Source organism: Nerophis lumbriciformis, linkage group LG36 (genome assembly GCF_033978685.3).
Source record: "Nerophis lumbriciformis linkage group LG36, RoL_Nlum_v2.1, whole genome shotgun sequence".
In the NCBI taxonomy this organism is placed as follows: Eukaryota; Metazoa; Chordata; class Actinopteri; order Syngnathiformes; family Syngnathidae; genus Nerophis; species Nerophis lumbriciformis.
Window position 1 is genome coordinate 2,135,238 of NC_084583.2, and position 22,459 is coordinate 2,157,696.

The 22,459-nt window shown below is 40.5% G+C and overlaps 1 protein-coding gene across 1 annotated transcript; it reads left to right on the forward strand.

Annotated features, from left to right (window-relative positions):
• The first annotated feature begins 1,394 nt into the window (after positions 1-1,394).
• eef1g (eukaryotic translation elongation factor 1 gamma) lies at positions 1,395-20,897 on the forward strand. Its single transcript, XM_061930705.1, has 10 exons — positions 1,395-1,493; positions 4,264-4,422; positions 4,514-4,577; positions 13,698-13,840; positions 13,967-14,110; positions 15,778-15,907; positions 18,379-18,571; positions 18,968-19,140; positions 19,560-19,684; positions 20,563-20,897. Exons 1-10 carry the CDS (start codon positions 1,482-1,484, stop codon positions 20,719-20,721), a joined length of 1,302 nt encoding a protein of 433 aa, XP_061786689.1. The 5' UTR covers positions 1,395-1,481; the 3' UTR covers positions 20,722-20,897.
• Positions 20,898-22,459: the final 1,562 nt, after the last annotated feature.

Consider the following 22,459-nt stretch of genomic DNA (forward strand, 5'->3'; position numbering starts at 1 on the left):
ATTTATCTTTTTTTTTGTGTTACAGGTTATATATATTTTATTATTGAATGTATCAAATGTGCCCCAGACGAGTGTGAAGCGACTGGGATGAGAATCAGCACCTCCAAGTCCGAGTCCATGGTTCTCGCCTGGAAAAGGGTGGAGTGCCATCTCCGGGTTGGGGAGGAGACCCTGCCCCAAGTGGAGGAGTTCAAGTACCTCGGAGTCTTGTTCACGAGTGAGGGAAGAGTGGATCGTGAGATCGACAGGCGGATCGGTGCGGCGTCTTCAGTAATGCCGACGCTTTATCGACCCGTTGTGGTGAAGAAGGAGCTCTCAATTTACCGGTCGATCTACGTTCCCATCCTCACCTATGGTCATGAGCTTTGGGTTATGACCGAAAGGACAAGATCACGGGTACAAGCGGCCAAAATTAGTTTCCTCCGGGGCTCACCCTTAGAGATAGGGTGAGAAGCTCTGTCATCCGGGAGGAGCTCAAAGTAAAGCCGCTGCTCCTCCACATGTAGAGGAGCCAGATGAGGTGGTTCGGGCATCTGGTCAGGATGCCACCCGAACGCCTCCCTAGGGAGGTGTTTAGGGCACGTCTGACCGGTACGAGGCTACGGGGAAGACCCAGGACATGTTGGGAAGACTAAGTCTCCCGGCTGGCCTGGGAACGCCTCGGGATCCCCCGGGAGGAGCTGGACGAAGTGGCTGGGAAGAGGGAAGTTTGGGCTTCCCTGCTTAGGCTGCTGCCCCCGCGACCCGACCTCGGATAAGCGGAAGAAGATGGATGGATGGATGGTATCAAATGTGATGAATATTTAATGGACCACAATGGAAACAAAGCCTTTTGGCTTTTTGTGCCATTCATTCGCCTTTTTAAAGCATTACATGGATTACATTCTTTAAGATGTCAATAAACTTCTCAATCAATCAATCAAAAGCACTTTAAGGACTTTTGTACTCTTAATCATTGTCCAATATTCGATTGATAATTGTAAACCATTAAGCCAATTAGATAATGTAGGCCTTACTTTCATAATTTTTTTTTTAGCATTATAGTTTTAACAGGTTTTTGGTTGCTAGAGGTAGATAGCGTTTTAAAGTAAAGTTTTTATTATTATAATTTTATCATCATTTTTTATTACCTATTCTGTGTTATATGTGTTTTATGTTGCACGATTGCACCAAGAACAATTCCTAGTTTGTGAACCCGTTCTCAAACAATGGCAATAAAAACTATTCTGACTCTTTTTTTTAAAAGGCGCAAAAACGGGTTACGTATCGAGAACCTTACATTTATGAATGTAAAAACTTAAAGGTTGCAAAGGTAAACATTCCATCCATCCATCCATCCATCCATTTTCTACCGCTTATTCCCTTTTGGGGTCGCGGGGGGCGCTGGTTCCTTTTCGAGGAAAACCCCCTCGTGTACGCGCACGTCACGTGGCGTAAATACGTCATCGGAGCGCGCCGTCTTTCTTTCTCTCGTCCTGAAGATGGCGGCAGGGGTGAGTAAGATGGAGTGTTCCCGAATATCCCTTTCGTTTTTTGGATTCCAGCCTCACCATCCGTCCGAAATCTTTGTCATCGTAGCCGCCACATGGCGGAATTGAACGAAGGCTGTACGTTAGGGCTCTCCCGTTGCGGTATCGCGCTGTATTTGCCACGTAATTCACCTGGGGAACGTTGTTAGCCCATTGCTACACTGACGTTGCATTCAAACCGAATGACGCCCATCTTGTGCCACGGTAGCGTTTCTAAATCAACCAAACATATTGGCAGTCTCTCCTTTTTTAAAATGCCAGTGTTTTTTTTAATGAAGCAACGTTTGTGCTTGTTTGTAGTTGATTTAAAAGGTTACATTTTTTGTTTAGCTTGCCAGCTGGCACAAATGATGCAATGATGGTGAAACGTGAGTCCTACCTTTTTTTTTTTTAAAGGTTATATTAAAACAAATTCTCAAGTTGTATTTAAAACGTATATTCTCCACCCTCCATGTTAAATTAATTGATGCCTTGTGGGAAATTGTATTAGCACATTGTCAGTGTTGGCGCTAGGAATATTCAAAATGGGGTCCCAGGGACCCCATCAAGTCACATAGTGAAGTGAATTATATTTATATAGCACTTTTCTCTAGCGACTCAAGCGCTTTTACACAGTGAAACCCAAATTCTAAGTTACATTTAAAGCAGTGTGGGTGGCACTGGGAGCAGGTGGGTTAAAGTGTCTTGCCCAAGGACACAACGGCAGTGACTAGGATGGCGGAAGCGGGGATCGAACCTGGAACCCTCAATTTGCTGACACGGCCACTCTACCAACCGAGCTATACCGCCCCACACTGTATATAAATGGGGTCCCACTTTTTTTCAACCGTTTTGTAAACAAATAATAAATGTATGCATGTATTATCCTGTTTTATCTCACATTCTATATTGTGTTTTGGAAAAACGTCACTTAATTCATAAAAAAAAAAATATCACAAAAAATAAATGCAGTATTTGTGATCGATAAAACTTTCGGCGAATCAAAATTTAAGAAACTGTACCGGAATGTGCGTTACTTTGAAGTCAACCAATAATTAATCATTTGAACCGGCAAATATACCGTATTTTCCGGAACACAAGGTGCACCGGATTATAAGGCGCACTGCCGATGAATGGTCTATTTTTAGTCTTTTCATACATTAGGCGCACCAGATTATAGGGCACATTAAAGGAGTCATATTCATCCATCCATTTTCTACCGCTTGTCCCTTTCAGCTGCATTCGGGCGGAAGGCGGGGTGAGTGTGTGAATGTTGTCTGTGTTGGCCCTGCGATAAGGTGGGGACTTGTCAAGGAGTCATATTATAATTTTTTTCTAAATGTAAAATACTTTCTTGTGGTCTACATAACATGTAATGGTAGTTATTTGGTCAAAGTGTTGCATAGATTATGTTTTACAGATCATCTTCAAGACGCTTTTTGACAGTTGCGTCCGGATGCGCCGTTTTGTGGGCGGTCTTTTTTACATGGCTCACCTTCGGCAGCGTCTTCTCCCCGTCATCTTTGTTGTAGTGTGCAAGGATGGGAGTGGAAGAAGTGTCAAAAGATGGAGCTAACTGTGTTAATGACATTCAGACTTAACTTAAATCAATAATGGAGCAGCATCTTCTCATCCGGAAACAACCACACCGGAAATGTGCCCCATGATAAATCGTCAGACCGGAACTCTCTCATAACTAAAGTTCTTTGGGTGAATAATGTAAACTCACTACAGCGATATGTTTCAGCGCTTTCATGGCGAGTTTACTGACCGATTTAAGTAACAACTTTACACTACTTTATATTAGAAATGGCACGTAAACATTTACTATTAAGACATTTTGATAGATTTTTTGAGTGCCGTGTGTAATGTTCTATATTTTTAATGGAACATTTAAAATGTTGGTGTTTGAGACTTATCTCTTATGTTTGACTGCCATCTACTGGTCACACTTAAAGTTAAAGTACCAATGATTGTCACACACACATTAGGTGTGGTGAAATTTGTCCTCTGCATTTGACCCATCCCCTTGTTCACCCCCTGGGAGGTGAGGGGAGCAGTGGGCAGCAGCGGTGCCGCGCCCGGGAAATATAATTTGTACTTATAATTACACCCTGTACCAAATAAAATAATGTTGCGTCCCGGTAGAGTTGGTACTGCAGGGAATTCTGGGTATTTGTTCTGTTGTGTTGCGGTGCATGTATTCTTTGTCATTGTTATTTAGTGTGGTTTCACAATACGGCACATATTTATGACTGTGTTGGAGTTGTTTATAAGGCCACCCTTAGTGTGACATGTATGGCTGTTGAGTAAGAATGCCCTTCATTCATTTGTACATGGTGTGTTGGAAATCAATATAATCATTAAAATTGGCAATGATCGTCAAGAAATACAGCTTTTCTTGACATCTTCAATTTAATATCAATTTCACCCCTTTCAACGCTTTAAAAGCATTGAGGTGAGTAAGCTCAACCTTATAGTCAGGGAAATACGGTAAACAAAACACCGGTGGAAAACGATAATCGGTTATAAAAAGAACGCCTCCCCAGGCGTGGACTTCCGGAATTTTGTGTCCTTTCTGATTTCATTGCGTAAAAAGACACAAAGTGCGTTAAAGCGAACACTGATTGTGGTAACATGGGCTTCCTTGTGCATAAATACAAAATGGTAAAGCTGGTTGCTAAAAACAAGTTTTAATGAGTTTGGATTTTGACTATATCTGACCATATCATTCTACACGTCTCCCTCTTTTCAGACTCTGTACACCTACCCAGAGAACTGGCGGGCCTTTAAGGCTCAAATTAGTGCCCAGTACAGTGGCGCTAGTCTCAAAGTAGCCAGTAGCGCCCCTGCCTTTACCTTCGGGCAGACAAACCGTACCCCGGCCTTCCTCAACAACTTTCCATTGGGCAAGGTTGGTGTATGCCCTCAAACATTGTTGCTTATAAACTGCAAACCAGTTTGACTGACTAACTTGTAGTACTTTTGTGTAATTGTTGTAATAGGTACCTGCCTACCAAGGAGATGACGGTTTCTGTCTGTTCGAGAGCAACGCCATTGCTCACTACTGTGAGTATAGGTTCTCGATTGTTGATGTAGAGCAGTGCTACTCAATTACACCCTCCCAAGGAGGAAAAAAACATTTTGTGCTCCGCCCCAACTATAAATAGTACTATTTATCTATAAAATTGTTCTAAGTACTCTGCTGCATAACATTGTATCCTTAAACTTTAAATAGAACCAGAAAAGTAAGAACTATAACTCAACTTTCAATAAATATCAGCATTGTTTTTAGCAGGCATGTGGTTTTTCCGTCTCAAGTCGGAAATCCATGTTTTTTATCTCTAAAAATATTTTTAAAAATTTAAGTTTTTCAAAGTTTTTTCCAATTGACAATGTGTTGCAGTTAGGGCTGGGCGATATGGCCTTTTATTAATATCTCAATATTTTTAGGCCATGTCACGATACACGATATATATCTCGATATTTTGCCTTAGCCTTGAATTAACACTTGATGCATATAATCACACCAGTGTGATGATTCTGTGTGTCCACATTAAAACATTCTTGTTCATACTGCATTAATATATGCTAATTCTAAACTTTCATGCAGAGAGGGAAATCACAACTACGTCAATTTACCAAAACTGTAGTTATTAAGCAGTGGCACAAACATTCATGTAATTCCCAAAACAAAGTGCAAGATTCAGAGATATTTTAAAACAAGCTATAAGTGCACTTTTGTGAATGTCACCAAGATGACTTATCAAAACACTAAATTAAAGTGTACTTTTTTTACAGAACGCCACTACAATAGTTTAAAACAAAGAAAGTGCACTTTTGTGCATGATGTCACAAGATATTTCAATAACTGTCAAATACAAATGAGCTGCTTAATAGGAAATCAAATAGTGTATGTCCTTCGCTATGTGGTAGGTTACTGCAGATGTTATCTCCCTCTGTTGTTGATTTTTTTTTTCATACGGTGTTGATCTGGAAATAGTTGCTTCGGCTTTTTGTTGGTGTGGCACCGAACGGAGATGTTGACATGGAGTTTCAAGCACTCCTCATTCTCTAGCGGGTGACTTTTCAAATGATGCTACATTAGCAGTGGTGCTACTTTTTGTAGCAACGCTTTTGCCGCATAAATGTTCAACATATTCCCGCTTGAAGCCAAACCACCGCCAGACGATGCACCCCGTGCTGTTTTTCTTGGGAATTAATTCTTCCTTCATTTGTTACCAGATTCAAACCTTCTTTCTCTCATATTACCACCCGCACCATTAGCAACACAGCTAAAGTTACCATGTTGCGACCTGTCTGCTCTGCGGGAGCGTGTGACGTTGCACATGTGACGTATGTAAGAAGGTGCGCTTGTTTTATGTCTCTGTGAGAAGGAGAAACAAGAAAGAGTGGGAAACGCATGCAGTGTAATGCCCTCAACTAAAAGCAACTGCGTGAGAATGTATACTCACGCAGTTAAATCATTTTGAAACATAAACATGACTGCAAGATATTTTATTTCATGGTATAAACCACAAATGGCTATTCAGATAAAGGAAGTTGGCTAATAGAATAAACATTGTTTGTACAATTATTTTTGCATGATTTTTGCATCTGGGGCAGTTAGAAGTAGAGAGGGAGTCGAAGAGACAGAAATTGGCTATAATTATATTGACCCCTTGTATCCCCCACCAAGGCACATAAGCTGGATCCCCGGCTTATTTTCAGTCTTTTTCATTGAGTTCAAATTGGATGCCTGATTCAGTCTAACAAAAAATATTTAAAGTGCATCAATTTGCCTGAAATTAAAAAAAAAATGTTGACCAATTTGATCCATTAAATACTGAAAAATACAAAAACTCAAACTTTCAAATGGATTAGCAACATTAAATGGGAGCACAATATATTCAACACTTTAACCTACATAACAAAAACAAATAAAACAATGTCCAGATTTGTTTATTCAAAACGATGAAGTCTGGATTAGTGACTACAATGAGCATGTTTTGTAGTGCACAGCTTTTAGAAGCAAGGTTTGAAACATGATACGGATGAAGCAAGTTCCCAGGGGTTGCACCCTGTCACAGAAAAACTGATGTAGAGCATCACTAAGTATGTGTCTACGCGCTAAATTAGTTACCAAATAGTTCGGCTTTAAATATGCATTCGACAACTCATGGAAACACCTTAATCCGATAGTGTTCGGTTTTTGACTAACACACTTGTATTATGCAATTGGTAACCACATCTCTCGAGTGGGAGAGGGACCCTTCGTATCACGCGTGTGCCAGTTTCAACGTGTGGGATATAACCCGGAAGCAGATAACATCCAATAAAAACATAAGCAACAATTGTAATGAAGAGGTGACTGTTTGTGTGCTTTACAAATTAAAAGGGAACATTTTGAAGTGCATCAACGGGAGAAAAAACATGTTGAACAGACAACTGTAATATGTCAAGTACCGTATTTTCCGCACTATAAGGCGCACCGGATTATTAGCCGCACCTTCAATGAATGGCATATTTCATAACTTTGTCCACCAATAAGCCGCGCCTACGCTGCGCTAAAAGGAATGTCAAAAAACAGTCAGATAGGTCAGTCAAACTTTAATAATATATTAAAAACCAGCGTTCTAACAACTCTGTTCACTCCCAAAATGTACGCAAATGTGCAATCACAAACATAGTAAAATTCAAAATAGTGCAGAGCAATAGCAACATAATGTTGCTCGAACGTTAATGTCACAACACACAAAATAAACATAGCGCTCACTTTCTGAAGTTATTCTTCATTCGTAAATCCTTCGTCTTCGGTGTCCGAAGTGAAAAATTGGGCAAATTTACGATCCACTGGCAGATGTTGGCGTCATCTGGCGCTGCCTCCTCGTCTTAGTGAAGGTGTGTTCGCCTTCTGTCATCCATTGTTCCCACGCAGTTAGCAGTCTAGCTTCGAATGCCCTGTTGACACCAATATCTAGCGGCTGGAGGTCTTTTGTCAATCCACCCGGAATGACGGCGAGTATTGAATTAAGCGCGTAAGCGTGTCTCTCAATGTGCTGTTATGAGCTAGCAAATATAACAACTACACTACCCAGCATGCAACGATAGTTACGAGCATGCGCGGTAGCCCTGAGAAGCGTTGTTGTATGCTGGGAGTTAGAATGTGGTTATGAGCACGCTGTGAGTAAACGTTGAGAACTCAGTTAACACGCCTCGTCTGCATTATTTATAATTAGACAGACAACACACTTAATAGGAGCCATTTTGGGGTCTTTACATAAACACACAAATGGAAATGAAACGTCACATATCCCAGCATGCACCGCGCGCTTCTTCTACGGGGAAAAAAGATGGCGGCTGTTTACCGTAGTTGCGAGACCTAAACTTTATGAAAATGAATCTTAATATTTATCCATATATAAAGCGCACCGGGTTATAAGGCGCACTGTCAGCTTTTGAGAAAATGTGTGGTTTTTAGGTGCGCCTTATAGTGCGGAAAATACGGTATGCGGCAAAAGCGTTGCTACAAAAAGTAGCAGCAAAGCTAATTTGTAGCATCATTTGATCGTCAACAACAGAAGGAGATTTGCAGTAACCTACCACATAGCGAAGGACATACACTATTTGATTTCCTATTATGCAGCTCATTTGACAGTTATTGAAATATCTTGTGACATCATGCACAAAACTGCACGTTATTTGTTTTAAACTATCGTAGTGGCGTTCTGTACAAAAAGTGCACTTTAATTTAGTGTTTTGATAAGTCATCTTAGTGACATCATGCACAAAAGTGCACTAATGGCTTGTTTTTAAGTGTCTCTGGCAATCTTGCGCTTTCTGTTTTGGAAATTACATGAATGTTTGTGCCACTGCTTAATAACTGTTTAATAAATACAGTTTTGGGAAATTGACTTAGTTGTGATTTCCCTCTTTGCATGAAAGTTTAAAATTAGCATATACCGGATGTATTAATGCAGTATGAACAAGAATGTTTTAATGTAGTCACACAGACTCATACTGGCGTAATTATATGCATCAAGTGTTAATTCAAAGCTTAGGCAAAATATCGAGATGTGTATCGTGACATGGCCTAAAAATATTGAGATATTAATAAAAGGCCATATCGCCCAGCCCTAGCGTACACAAATCTCCTCACGCTACATTTGTGCACTCCACTGATTACAATAACTCCGTATTCTACACAACATAATAGCATTTTTCAGATTACATTTTTTTCCCATCAATCCACAGAGATTTATGAATTAACTCAGACATTCGAAAGTTTTGTTTCCATGATTCTCCCTTTTGAAAATCTCTCATGTCGGTATTTCTTTGCTTTGGACCTGATACGCTCTGATACATTCTTGGTGGTAGCATCATGTTCGTAGCGCAATCCAAGATCATTTACTGATGCTGTCTGCCTCTTAACATCAGCATAGCCATTAGAGATGTAATATTTCTAATCTATGTCAATATTACAGCGGAAATCAGGCACAAAAGAGCTTTGCTGAGTGTTGTCAGGAGCCGCAGATGCTTGGTGTGATAATACGTATATATAATATACCTTATAGTAGTTGTCCCCTGTCTATGGGCAAGGCAGTGTCTGTTGTGACACAAAGTCTTAATCTGATGGGGGTAGAAAAAACATGAGTCCACATTCATCCCAGTCATCTTTTGTTCAGTAAGTTAAAGGCTGGTTCATACTGTGGTCACATTTGAAATCAAACTAAGATGCACAATTGAGAATATATTAAGGTTGGTAAAAATATGTAATTTAAAAGCGCCGTGGCAACCTTATGACGATGCCTAAATGCGTTGAGCATTAAATCCCACCCTCTTATGGCTCTCAGCACCTAATGACTAAAGCTCTATTCGACAGAGGATTTTCATAGCCGAATCTGATTATTTAGATTTTGTCCATAGTCCTGTATCAGTCCAATCTATGGCATTAACGAGCAAAAACAGATTGTGATAATGTATACTGACTGGTCACTGGGTGTCAGTAAAGTCACATGATGTAAATCTGTCCACTATAAGGTGATATCAGACATTTATAAAATACCGTATTTTCCGCACTATAAGCCGCCCCGGGTTATTAGCCGCACCTTCAATGAATGGCATATTTCAAAACTTTGTCCACCTATAAGCCGCGCCTACGCTACGCTAAAGGGAATGTCAAAAAAACAGTCAGATAGGTCAGTCAAACTTTAATAATATATTAAAAACCAGCGTTCTAACAACTCTGTCCCAAAATGTACGCAAATGTGCAATCACAAACATAGTAAAATTCAAAATAGTGCAGAGCAATAGCAACATAATGTTGCTCGAACGTTAATGTCACAACACACAAAATAAACATAGCGCTCACTTTCTGAAGTTATTCTTCATTCGTAAATCCTTCGAATTCTTCGTCTTCGGTGTCCGAATTGAAAAGTTGGGCAAATGTGGGATCCAAAATGGCCGGTTCCGTCTCGTCGAAGTCATCGGAGTCAGTGTCACTGTTGTCCAGCAGTTCTGTGAATCCTGCCTTCCGGAAAGCTCGGACCACAGTTGTGACCGAAATATCTGCCCAGGCATTTACGATCCACTGGCAGATGTTGGCGTATGTCGTCCGGCGCTGTCTGCCTGTCTTAGTGAAGGTGTGTTCGCCTTCGGTCATCCATTGTTCCCACGCCGTTCGCAGTCGTGATTTGAATGCCCTGTTGACACCAATATCCAGCGGCTGGAGGTCTTTTGTCAATCCACCCGGAATGACGGCGAGTATTGAATTAAGCGCGTAAGCGTGTCTCTTAATGTGCTGTTATGAGCTAGCAAATATAACAACTACACTACCCAGCATGCAACGATAGTGACGAGCATGCGCGGTAGCCCTGAGAAGCGTTGTTGTATGTGCTGGCAGTTAGAATGTGGTTATGAGCACGCTGTGAGTAAACGTTGAGAACTCAGTTAACACGCCTCGTCTGCATTATTTATAATTAGACAGACAACACACTTAATAGGAGCCATTTTGGGGTCTTTACATAAACACACAAATGGAAATGAAACGTCACATATCCCAGCATGCACCGCGCGCTTCTTCGTCATCCACTGTTCCCACGCAGTTAGCAGTCTAGCTTCGAATGCCCTGTTGACACCAATATCTAGCGGCTGGAGGTCTTTTGTCAATCCACCCGGAATGACGGCGAGTATTGAATTAAGCGCGTAAGCGTGTCTCTTAATGTGCTGTTATGAGCTAGCAAATATAACAACTACACTACCCAGCATGCAACGATAGTGACGAGCATGCGCGGTAGCCCTGAGAAGCGTTGTTGTATGCTGGCAGTTAGAATGTGGTTATGAGCACGCTGTGAGTAAACGTTGAGAACTCAGTTAACACGCCTCGTCTGCATTATTTATAATTAGACAGACAACACACTTAATAGGAGCCATTTTGGGGTCTTTACATAAACACACAAATGGAAATGAAACGTCACATATCCCAGCATGCACCGCGCGCTTCTTCTACGGGTAAAAAGATGGCGGCTGTTTACCGTAGTTGCGAGACCTAAACTTTATGAAAATTAATATTAATATTAACCCATATATAAGGCGCACCGGATTATAAGGCGCACTGTCAGCTTTTGAGAAAATTTGTGGTTTTTAGGTGCGCCTTATAGTGCGGAAAATACGGTAAATACAATCTTTATTTACAGTAAACAAAACTAAGAATTCATATGCACATTTTTCCACCTTAAAGGCTAAACCACACTGATAAACATATATAATCACAGCAGTATGATGATTCTGTGTCTACATTAATATATGCTCATTTTAAACTTTCACGCATAGAGAGAAATCACAACTAAGTCAATTTAGCAAAAGTGTATTTATTAAACAGTTATTAAGCAGTGGCACACACTTTCATGTCATTTCCAAAACAAAGTGCAAGATTGTCAGACATTTTTAAAACAAGCTATAAGTGCACTTTTGTGCATGATGACACACAAGATATTTCAATAAGTGTCACATAAAAATGAGCTGCATATCAAATAGGATATGTCCTACGGCAGGGGTAGGGAACCTGTGGCTCTTTTGATGACTGCATCTGGCTCTCAGATAAATCTTATCTGCAATTGCTTAACACGATAAGTAATGAATAATTCACTGGTAATCACAGTGTTAAAAATAACGTTCAAAATATAAAACATTCTCATGCATTTTAATGCATCCATCTGTTTTCTACCGCACCTGTTCAAGAAGTCGCATTAATGGTAAGAGAGATTTTATTTTTTATTGGTTAGCTTCAGAATAACAATGTTATTAAAAAGAATAAGAGACTTACTATACTCTAAAAATGTTGTTCTTACTTAAAAATGCACTCATTTAGTTGTATTCAGTGTTAAAAAATATTATATGGCTCTCACGGAAATACATTTGAAAATATTTGGCTTTCATGGCTCTCTCAGCCAAAAAGTTTCCCGACCTCTGTCCTACGGTGTTGATGTGGAAATAGTTGCTTCGGCATTTAGTTGGTGTGGCACCGAACGGAGATGTTGACATGTAAAGACATCTTCCCGCTTAAAGCCGAACCACCGCCAGACGATGGACCTTGTGCTGTTTTTCTTTGGAATTAATTATTCCTCCATTTGTTACCAGATTCGCACTTTCTTTCTCTCGTAATACCACTCAAACCACACCGTTAGCTGTTAGCTTCACAGCTAACGTTACCATGTCGCTACCTCTCTGCTCCTCGAGAGCATGTGACGTTGCTCGTATGTAAGAAGGTGCGCTTGTTTTAAGTGTCTGTGAGAAGGAGAGGCAGGAAAGAGTGAGAAACGCATGCAGTTTAATGCCCCGCAGCTAAAAGCAACTGCGTGAGAACGTATACTCGAATATCACGATATAGTTATTTTCTAAATCGCACAGAGACAAACCCGCGATATATCGAGTACCGTATTTTTTGGACTATAAGTCGCACCGGTCAAAAATGCACAAAGAAGGAAAAAAATGTCGTACTGGAGTATAAATCGCATTTTTTGGGGACATTTATATGATAAAATCCAACACCAAGAATAGACATTTGAAAGGCAATTTAAAATGAATAAAGAATAGTGAACAGGCTGAATAAGTGTACGCCATAGGACGCACAAATAACCAACTGAGAACGTGCCTGGTATGTTAATGCAACACATCATGGCAAGAGTCATTTAAATAACTATAACATATAGAACATGCTATACGTTTACCAAACAATCTGTCACTCCCGATCGCTAAATCCCATGAAATCTTTTCCCTCTGTCGCCTCTGGTCTGCGCCCCGCTAGCGTCCTATCTTTCTGCTGCTCGATTGCTGTTCTCTGCAGCATATTTCACTACGTCCAGCTTGTAATCTGCAGCATATGATTTCCTTTTCGGTGCCATTTTAGTTCAGTCCTTCTCAGTTTTTATAAGTTACAGCGATTGTTGATGTGATCCATTTTAATAGCTCCGGCAGTAGCATATAGCAGTTAGCATATCATGGCCCACAATGCACTTCTGCCATGACTCGCCCCCGCCGAATTCTTATTGGTTGGCATGTGAGTGACGATTGCTGAAGTGTGTGACGATTGCGGACATTTTCTTCGTCGCTCACACGAATGAGATAAATAATATTTGATATTTTACAATAATGTGTTAATAATTTCACACACAAGTCGCTCCGGAGTATACGTCACACCCATGGCCAAACTATGAAAAAAAACGTCGACTTATAGTCCGAAAAATACGGTATATCGATATATCGCCCAGCCCTAGGATGAGTTATAAAATAGATTAGTAAATGTTAATCGGTAATTGTATTATTTGTAAATAAAGCAATGCAGAGTTGTAAAATTGGTCTGACTGCAGCGAGCCACCTCATCGAGAGATCCGACCAGCTCCTTTATTATAGGCACTTACGTTCCAGTTTTGTACACTTTTCCATTTATTTGATCAATGTAATCGGAAGTAATTTAACTAATTACAAATGCACTGTTTTTATAAGTTGCAAGTGATAAACGCTTATTTAGTGAAACAAAAAATGTTAATCTGCATCAATATACATAAAAATTAAGATGCATCAATCGTCTTTTAATGGAATCGTAGCTCCTGAATCATAATCGTGATTGAATTGTGAGATGCTCAAAGATTCCCCACCTCTGTCTCATACCTTTGTCCCTCTCTAATGCAGTGAGCAATGATGTCCTGCGTGGTGCCACTCTCCAGGCTGCAGCTCAGGTGCTGCAGTGGGTGAGCTTTGTGGACTCTGAGATTGTGCCTCCAGCCAGCACATGGGTGTTCCCCACTCTTGGGATCATGCAGTTCAACAAGCAGGTGTGTAGCCAAATAAAGCAGTACAACTGCACATAATGTGGTTTATTTATTGTATGCCTCCCGCCTGCCTACCACCCCTTTGTTTGAATGTCCTGCATAGTCATTCTTTTGTCCGGGTGTATCCAGGCCACAGAGCAGGCAAAGGAGGATGTGAAAAAGGTGCTTGGAGTCCTCAACCAGCACCTGAACACTCGCACCTTCCTGGTGGGCGAGAGGGTCAGCCTTGCTGACATCTCCGTGGCCTGCTCCATGCTGTGGCTCTTCAAGCAGGTTAGCCACAAAGTCTTAAATATGCTTTCCTACAACCTGAATATACAGTACAGTCCAAAAGTTTGGACACACCTTCTCATTCAATGCGATTTATTTATTTTCATGACTTTTACATCGTAGATTGTCACGTCAAAACTAAGAATGAACACGTGGAGTTATGTACTTAACAAAAAAAGGTGAAATAACTGAAAACATGTTCTATATTGTAGTTTCTTCAAAATGTCCACCCTTTGCCCTGATTACTGCTTTGCACACTCTTGGCATTCTATCCATGAGCTTCAAGCACACCTGTGAAGTGAAACCCATTTCAGGTGACTACCGTATTTTCCGCACTATAAGGCGCACCTAAAAACCACAAATTTTCTCAAAAGCTGACAGTGCGCCTTATAACCCGGTGCGCTTTATATATGGATTAATATTAAGATTCATTTTCATAAAGTTTCGGTCTCGCAACTACGGTAAACAGCCGCCATCTTTTTTCCCCGTAGAAGAGGAAGTGCTTCTTCTTCTACGCAAGCAACCGCCAAGGTAAGCACCCGCCCCCATAGAACAGGAAGCGCTTCTTCTTCTACTGTAAGCAACCACCCGCCCGCGTAGAAGAAGAAGAAGCGCGCGGATATTACGTTTCATTTCCTTTGTGTGTTTACATCTGTAAAGACCACAAAATGGCTCCTACTAAGCGACAGGGATCCGGTTCATGAAAAGACGCGATCTCTCCATCCGCACACGGACTACTATTTCACAGCAACTGCCTAAAGACTTTCAAGAAAAGCTGGCTACTTTCCGTGCATATTGTAAAAACAAGATAGCTGAAAAAAAGATCCGGCCAGAGAACATTATCAACATGGACGAGGTTCCACTGACTTTTGATATTCCTGTGAACCGCACTGTGGATACAACGGGAGCACGTACGGTGAATATTCGCACCACAGGGAATGAGAAGTCATCCTTCACTGTGGTTCTAGCTTGCCATGCTAATGGCCAGAAACTTCCACCCATGGTGATATTCAAAAGGAAGACCTTGCCAAAAGAGACCTTTCCAGCCGGCGTCATCATAAAAGCTAACTCGAAGGGATGGATGAAGAAAAGATGAGCGAGTGGTTAAGGTAAGTTTACGCGAAGAGGCCGGGTGGCTTTTTTCACGCAGCTCCGTCCATGTTGATATACGACTCCGTGTGCGCCCACATCACGCTGGTTTTTAATATATTATTAAAGTTTGACTGACCTATCTGACTGTTTTTTTGACATTCCTTTAGCGCAGTTAGATGCGGCTTATAACACGGGGCGTCTTATAGGTGGACAAAGTTTTGAAATATGCCGTTCATTGAAGGCGCGGTTTATAACCCAGGGCGCCTTATGGTGCGGAAAATACGGTACCTCTTGAAGCTCATCAAGAGAATGCCAAGAGTGTGCAAAGCAGTAATCAGAGCAAAAGGTGGCTATTTTGAGGAAATTAGAATATAAAACATGATTTCAGTTATTTCACCTTTTTTTAAGTACATAACTCCACATGTGTTGATGCCTTCAGTGACAATCTACAATGTAAATAGTCATGAAAATAAAGAAAACACATTAAATGAGAAGGTGTGTCCAAACTTTTGACCTGTACTGTATACTGACCTAATATTTGAAACAGATGATCTTACAGCCCTTTTTCCCCCTTAAAGGTCCTTGACCCATCTTTCCGTCAACCTTACACCAACGTCACCCGTTGGTTTGTCACCTGTGTCAACCAGCCTCAGTTCAAGTCTGTCCTCGGGGAGGTCAAGCTGTGTGAAAAAATGGCCCAGTTTGACGGTAAGTCGCAAGATAAGCTACCTTGTCTGCTCGTGCTGCCTTTGATTTATAGATGATTAAATGGCCGCTAAATTTTTTGAAAGTAGTTGTCCCCTGTCTATGGGCAAGGCAGTGTCTGTTGTGACACAAAGTCTTAATCTGATGGGGGTAGAAAAAACATGAGTCCACATTCATCCCAGTCATCTTTTGTTCAGTAAGTTAAAGGCTGGTTCATACTGTGGTCACATTTGAAATCAAACTAAGATGCGCAATTGAGAATATATTAAGGTTGGTAAAAATATGTAATTTAAAAGCGCCATGGCAACCTTATGACGATGCCTAAATGCGTTGAGCATTAAATCCCACCCTCTTATGGCTCTCAGCACCTAATGACTAAAGCTCTATTCGACGAAGGATTTTCATAGCCGAATCTGATTCTTAAAGGGGAACATTATCACAATTTCAGAATGGTTAAAACCATTAAAAATCAGTTCCCAGTGGCTTATTATATTTTTCGAAGTTTTTTTCAAAATTTTACCCATCACGCAATATCCCTAAAAAAGCTTCAAAGTGCCTGATTTTAACCATCGTTATAAACACCCGTCCATTTTCCTGTGACGTCACATAGTGAAGCCAACACAAACATGGCGGAAAGAACAGCAAGCTATAGCGACATTAGCTCGGATTCAGACTCGGATTTCAGCGGCTTAAGCGATTCAACAGATTACGAATGTATTGAAACGGATGGTTGTAGTGTGGAGGCAGGTAGCGAAAACGAAATTGAAGAAGAAACTGAAGCTATTGAGCCATATCGGTTTGAACCGTATGCAAGCGAAACCGACGAAAACGTCACGACAGCCAGCGACACGGGAGAAAGCGAGGACTAATTCGGCGATCGCCTTCTAACCAACGATTGGTATGTGTTGGCATTAAAGGAAACTAACATCTATGAACTAGGTTTACAGCATATGAAATACATTTGGCAACAACATGCACATTGAGAGTGCAGACAGCCCAATTTTCATCAATTAATATATTCTGTAGACATACCCTCATCCGCGCTCTTTTCCTGAAAGCTGATCTGTCCAGTTTTGGAGTTGATGTCAGCAGGCCAGGGAAGCTAGGGTCTATAGGGGGTTTAGCTCGCTCGTCTGCGGGAACAAACTGCCGCCATTGCTTGCCGTGCTAGCGAGGTCCTTTGTCCCTGAATTGCTCACACACTCCGGCAGATTCAATGGGGGTCTGGCAGCAGATTTCTTTGACTTTATCGCTGGAAATGCATCTGCTTTGAGTGTCGCAGGATATCCACACATTCTTGCCATCTCTGTCGTAGCATAGCTTTCGTCGGTAAAGTGTGCGGAACAAACGTCCAATTTCTTGCCACTTTCGCATCTTTGGGCCACTGGTGCAACTTGAATCCGTCCCTGTTCGTGTTGTTACACCCTCCGACAACACACCGACGAAAGTGAGAAAATGGCGGATTGCTTCCCGATGTGACGCCACGTTGTGACGTCATCGCTCCGAGAGCGAATATTAGAAAGGTGTTTAATTCGCCAAAATTCACCCAATTAGAGTTCGGAAATCGGTTTAAAAAAATATATGGTCTTTTTTCTGCAACATCAAGGTGTATATTGACGCTTACATAGGTCTGGTGATAATGTTCCCCTTTAAGATTTTGTCCATAGTCCTGTATCAGTCCAATCTATGGCGTTTAACAGCAAAAACAGATTGTGATAATGTATACTGATTGGTCACTAGGTGTCAGTAAAGTCACATGATGTAAATCTATCCACTATAAGGTGATTTCAGATATTTATAAAATAAATACAATCTTTAATTACAGTGAACAAAACTAAGATTTCATATGCACATTTTTCCACCTTAAAGAAGGCAAAACCACTCTGATAAACAAAAATGAACAAAATAGAGATTGGATTGTTTAGTGAGGTCCTCGGTCGGCTCTGGCGCTGTGCCAACAAGATGTCAAACATGATTAAATAGAGGCAGTAAAAGTTGTATAAAAAAGAATCTATGTGAACTTGCGGAAGGATCATTACCCTTTACCAAAAAAAAAGCTACACCTCTGAGGCAAGGCCTGAATGCCAAATTATTTTGACCATCAAGCAATTTTTATTTTAGTTAATGTAAAATATAGACACTTTAAAGAAATATGTACTGTTTAAACCACTAATGGTAACATAATCTGGCTGGTGGTGGTCCTGTCATATTTATTGGTTTACAATAGAGCAGGCTGCAAACGGCCCCTTTAAGTAGATAATCTCTAGAGATGTGACTGATTTGACCTGTTCAATGTAAGCGACCATTGAAATCAGTAAATGTCTTCTTTTTTTTTGGTCTGTGGGTCTTACTGATGACATACTTAGCTGTGGTCTAGAATGTTTTTTGTGGCACTCGGATCGCCAAGAAACTGAATTGGTAAAGTCAGATTTATTGTATCTTGGAAATAAAAAACATGTTAACTGTTTATGTAGCAAAGAAGTTTGCTGAGATGCAGCCCAAAAAAGAAGCACCCCCCAAGAAAGAGAAGGCAGCAAAGCCTCAGGAGAAGAAAGAGAAGAAAAAGGAAGAGAAGAAGCCTGAACCAGAGGAGGAGATGGATGAATGTGATGCTGCTTTGGCTGCAGAGCCCAAAACCAAGGACCCCTTTGCAGAGCTACCAAAGAGGTAGAGAAAACCAACACTATTTATTTAATAAAGACTCATGGTGGTTTATTGTAATCCTAATATTAATCCGATTATTGTAAAGGGTTACTTAATAGTTCATTCTGTTTGAATGGCAGTTATGTATTTGTAATAGTTCTCATTGGGGAAATATTTGTCCCCTGTCAATGGGCAAGGCGGTGTCTGGTTGTGACACAGTCTTAATCTGGTGGGGGAAGAAAAAAATCATGAGTCCACATTCATCCCAGCTGTCTTTGTTTCAATGAGTTAAAGGCTGGTTCATGCTGTGCTCACATTTGAAATCAAGACTCTTAAATGAAATGCAGAGCAAACGCTGATTCACCAAATGATGAACGAGACTTCTGATGTTACTAACCTGCCTTGTTTTTTATGTTGCAGCACGTTTGTCATGGACGACTTCAAGAAAAAGTACTCAAACGAGGACACCGTGAAAGTCGCACTGCCTTATTTCTGGGAGCACTTTGACCCCGAGGGTTTCTCTATCTGGTATTCAGAGTACAAATTCCCAGGCGAGCTGACCGAGGTCTTCAAAAGCTGCAACCTTATCGGTGGTAAGTTGACCTATTCTGACATCCCATGAATAGACATTTGCACGTTTGGTTGGTGTGGCTTCTGCTTTTGTCCATTGACAGGAATTTCAAATAAGTTTCTTATTCAGCGTCATTCAGTTATATTGATAAGTACTAGTTCAATTGTCTTTATTAAATTGTAGATGCAAAATAAATGTAGGAAGTCCCTTATCATTTGGCAAGGCTGTGTCTTTTTGTGGCACAAAGTCTTAATCAAAATAAGGTAGAGAAACGTTTTTGCCACGTTCATCCCAGTCCTCTGATTAGTGAGTCCAAAGCTGGTTCATGCTGTGGTCACAATGTAGACTGACATAATTGTACTTGGAGCACAAGCCAATTTATACTGGGCCCACGTCTGAAATTATTTAAGTATTTACAAATGGTCCTTTTATTGTCCCCAGGTATGTTCCAGCGCCTTGACAAACTTCGAAAGAATGCCTTTGCTAGTGTCCTCTTGTTTGGTGGCAACAATGACAGCTCCATCTCTGGACTGTGGGTCTTCAGAGGCCAAAAACTGGCTTTCCCTGTAAGTGCTCTTGTTGAGAAGTAAGAATCCACTGCTTTGTTAGAATGTTGGAATGTTTTGTTTCTGTAAAACTCGAGCAGCATCAACTGTACAGATGTTAAGTGTCACTGCCCATGTCACATGTGCATTTTAGGTTAACAAAAAAATCAAACATAGGCTAACGTAATTAGTTGAATCTTTGCCAAGCCACAGAACAGACCATCGGCATATAGTCAGTTGAACCCTTGACATCTGCTGGCACATTTTGTCTGCTTAAAGGTAAGCCGTGCACTTTTATCTGTAAAGGAATGCTAGTGTGCATTGGCATGTATATCGGCCATGCACTAGTTAGCTGACAGCTAATTTACTGCTACTGAATATAGCATCAGATAGGCTTTATGCTTTTTAAGGATTGTAAAGGTGTAAAGTTGTTAAGCTTTATTCAAAGTGTTGCTTTTAAGTGGTAGTGGAAGTGTTATTTTTTTCCTTACATTCACTATGATACAGTAAATTACCTGTGCACTTATTGTTGCAATCCCCTGTCTATGGGCAAGGCAGTGTCTCGTCATGGCACATGATCTTAATCTGACGGGGGAAGAGAAAGTAAGTCCACTTTCATCCCAGTCGTCTCGGTTCAGTGAGTTAAAGGCTGGTTCATGCCGTGGTCACATTTAATCAAAATATACATTTGAACATTTCTTACATGATTTCAACGGAGAATATAAGGCTGTTTAATAGTAAATGCTGACTTGTTTGTTTTGCACATTGCTATGGTAAGTATTCAGTCAGATGAGCCAGCGGCAGGGTTGCGATCTCATCTGACACTGTAGCGCAAAACAAACTTGAGGGCAGATAGAAGATATTCAAAAGAGCCTATTGTTTTTCTTTCCACTTCACAGCTGAGTGCAGACTGGCAAATCGACTATGAGTCATATGACTGGCGCAAGCTGGATCCAAACAGTGAGGAGTGCAAGACCATGGTGAGAGAATACTTCACGTGGGAGGGAGAATTCAAGCATGTGGGCAAAAGCGTCAACCAGGGCAAGGTCTTCAAGTGAGTGGACACTTGGACAGTCTGGAACCAAAGCACTTTAGGCTTCTGCTCTCCACACTTTCACCCTACAAACTTTGAGCTGCCAGGTGCAAACACAATTGCAACTGAAGGTGTTTTGGATTTGTCTGTGACCCAAAACTTTTGTTGTGACTTGCAAAATAAAGTGTTTTTCACAATGCCCATGGTTGAGTTTGAGTAGTGTGGTATGACCCCTGTAGCTTGTTTTTTAAATTGTACCGTTTTAATTAAAAATGTACATTGCATCCATACTTTCTGATGCTGTGAATTTTGGCAAGGTATTGCTTTGACTGAAATTTACAGTTTTTTTTCCCTTTCCCCTTTTAAAATGTGAATTGTAAGTACTACCACAGGAGTTAGTCCCATACCATTAAGACGGTGAGGTCTTTTTGCGCCTTGTGTTGCTCGCCACTTCCAGGTACTGACATTACTGCGTTGTGCCATACTTTCCTGCATGAATGCACTGTGTGCTCAATTGTGGGAATTTAAACAGCTGTAGAAACCTGGCCCATAATCTGACTGTCATTTTAAGAAAACCAAAGACACTATGACAAATATCTCTAAACGAATAACTGAGGAAACTGCCCTAAACAATAGTTTAACAGTTGAGGATTGGACTTCAGTTTACAGAGAACCAAATGTGGACAGTGCTTATTGTAATTTTTTAGACCTCTTTACTTCCCTGCATAATAAACATTGCCCCGTGAAAGAATATTTTATTTCACAAAAGGGATAATGCCTGTAAAAAGAAAAACAATCTCTACAAACTTTTCATCAAAATAAAAAAAGTCGAACAATACAAGTACAAAAATAAATTAACTGGTATAAGAACAAGCTAACTGTTATATTATCAAAAAAAACTAGTATGTAAACAATATAAAAGGAACGTGGGATGTTTTGTATAGTCTAATCAAACAAAGATATTCAAAGTTGACATCCTGATTACTTTATTGATGAAAACAGTGAAGATTATAATATGAGTAATGTAGTGGATAAGTTCAAGTTTTTTTGTAAATGTTGGTCCTAAATTGGCTGTTGATATCCCAAACAATGGAGTTACAAAATCAACTATTGAACAGAATTCTTCGTCATTCTTCCTCAGCCACAAATGAGCAGGAAGTGACAAACATTGTGCGGAAGTGTAAAAGTAAGTGCTCCACTGACTGCCTTGATATCAACATGATATTGGTTCAAAAAGTTATACTGAATATTGTAAAACCCTTGACTTACCTATCATTCCAGACTGGCTGCTTTCCAAGTCAAATGAAAATCGCTAAGGTAACTCCGCTCTTCAAAAGTGACAGTAAACACGCTTTCACCAATTACAGACCAATCTCTTTTGCCTCAGTTCTCAAAAATCTTAAACTATTTAACTCACGACTTGAATCTTTTCTTGAGAAGCATCATATTATCAATGACTGTCAGTATGGCTTTAGGCCCAAACGAACAACCTCAATGGCGATAACTGAAACTATTGATCTAAAGAAAGCCTTTGATACCATTAATCATTCAATTCTACTAGATAAAATAGGAAGATATGGAATTAGGGGGCTGGCTGGTGACTGGTTAAAAAGTTATTTAACAGGGAGGGTACAGTTTGTTAAAATAGGTCAATTTTTATCTGATACTCTTGGCATTGCTTGTGGTGTCCCCCAAGGGTCCGCGTTGGGTCTAAACTGTTTAATGTATATATTGATATGTTTAATACATCCAAAGTACTGAAA

Excerpts from the sequence above, each read along its gene's own strand:
- eef1g (XM_061930705.1), top strand. Across the intron at positions 13,841-13,966 it reads TCATGCAGTTCAACAAGCAG|GCCACAGAGCAGGCAAAGGA; the intron begins GTGTGTAGCCAA and ends GGGTGTATCCAG. Across the intron at positions 19,685-20,562 it reads GCCAAAAACTGGCTTTCCCT|CTGAGTGCAGACTGGCAAAT; the intron begins GTAAGTGCTCTT and ends TCCACTTCACAG.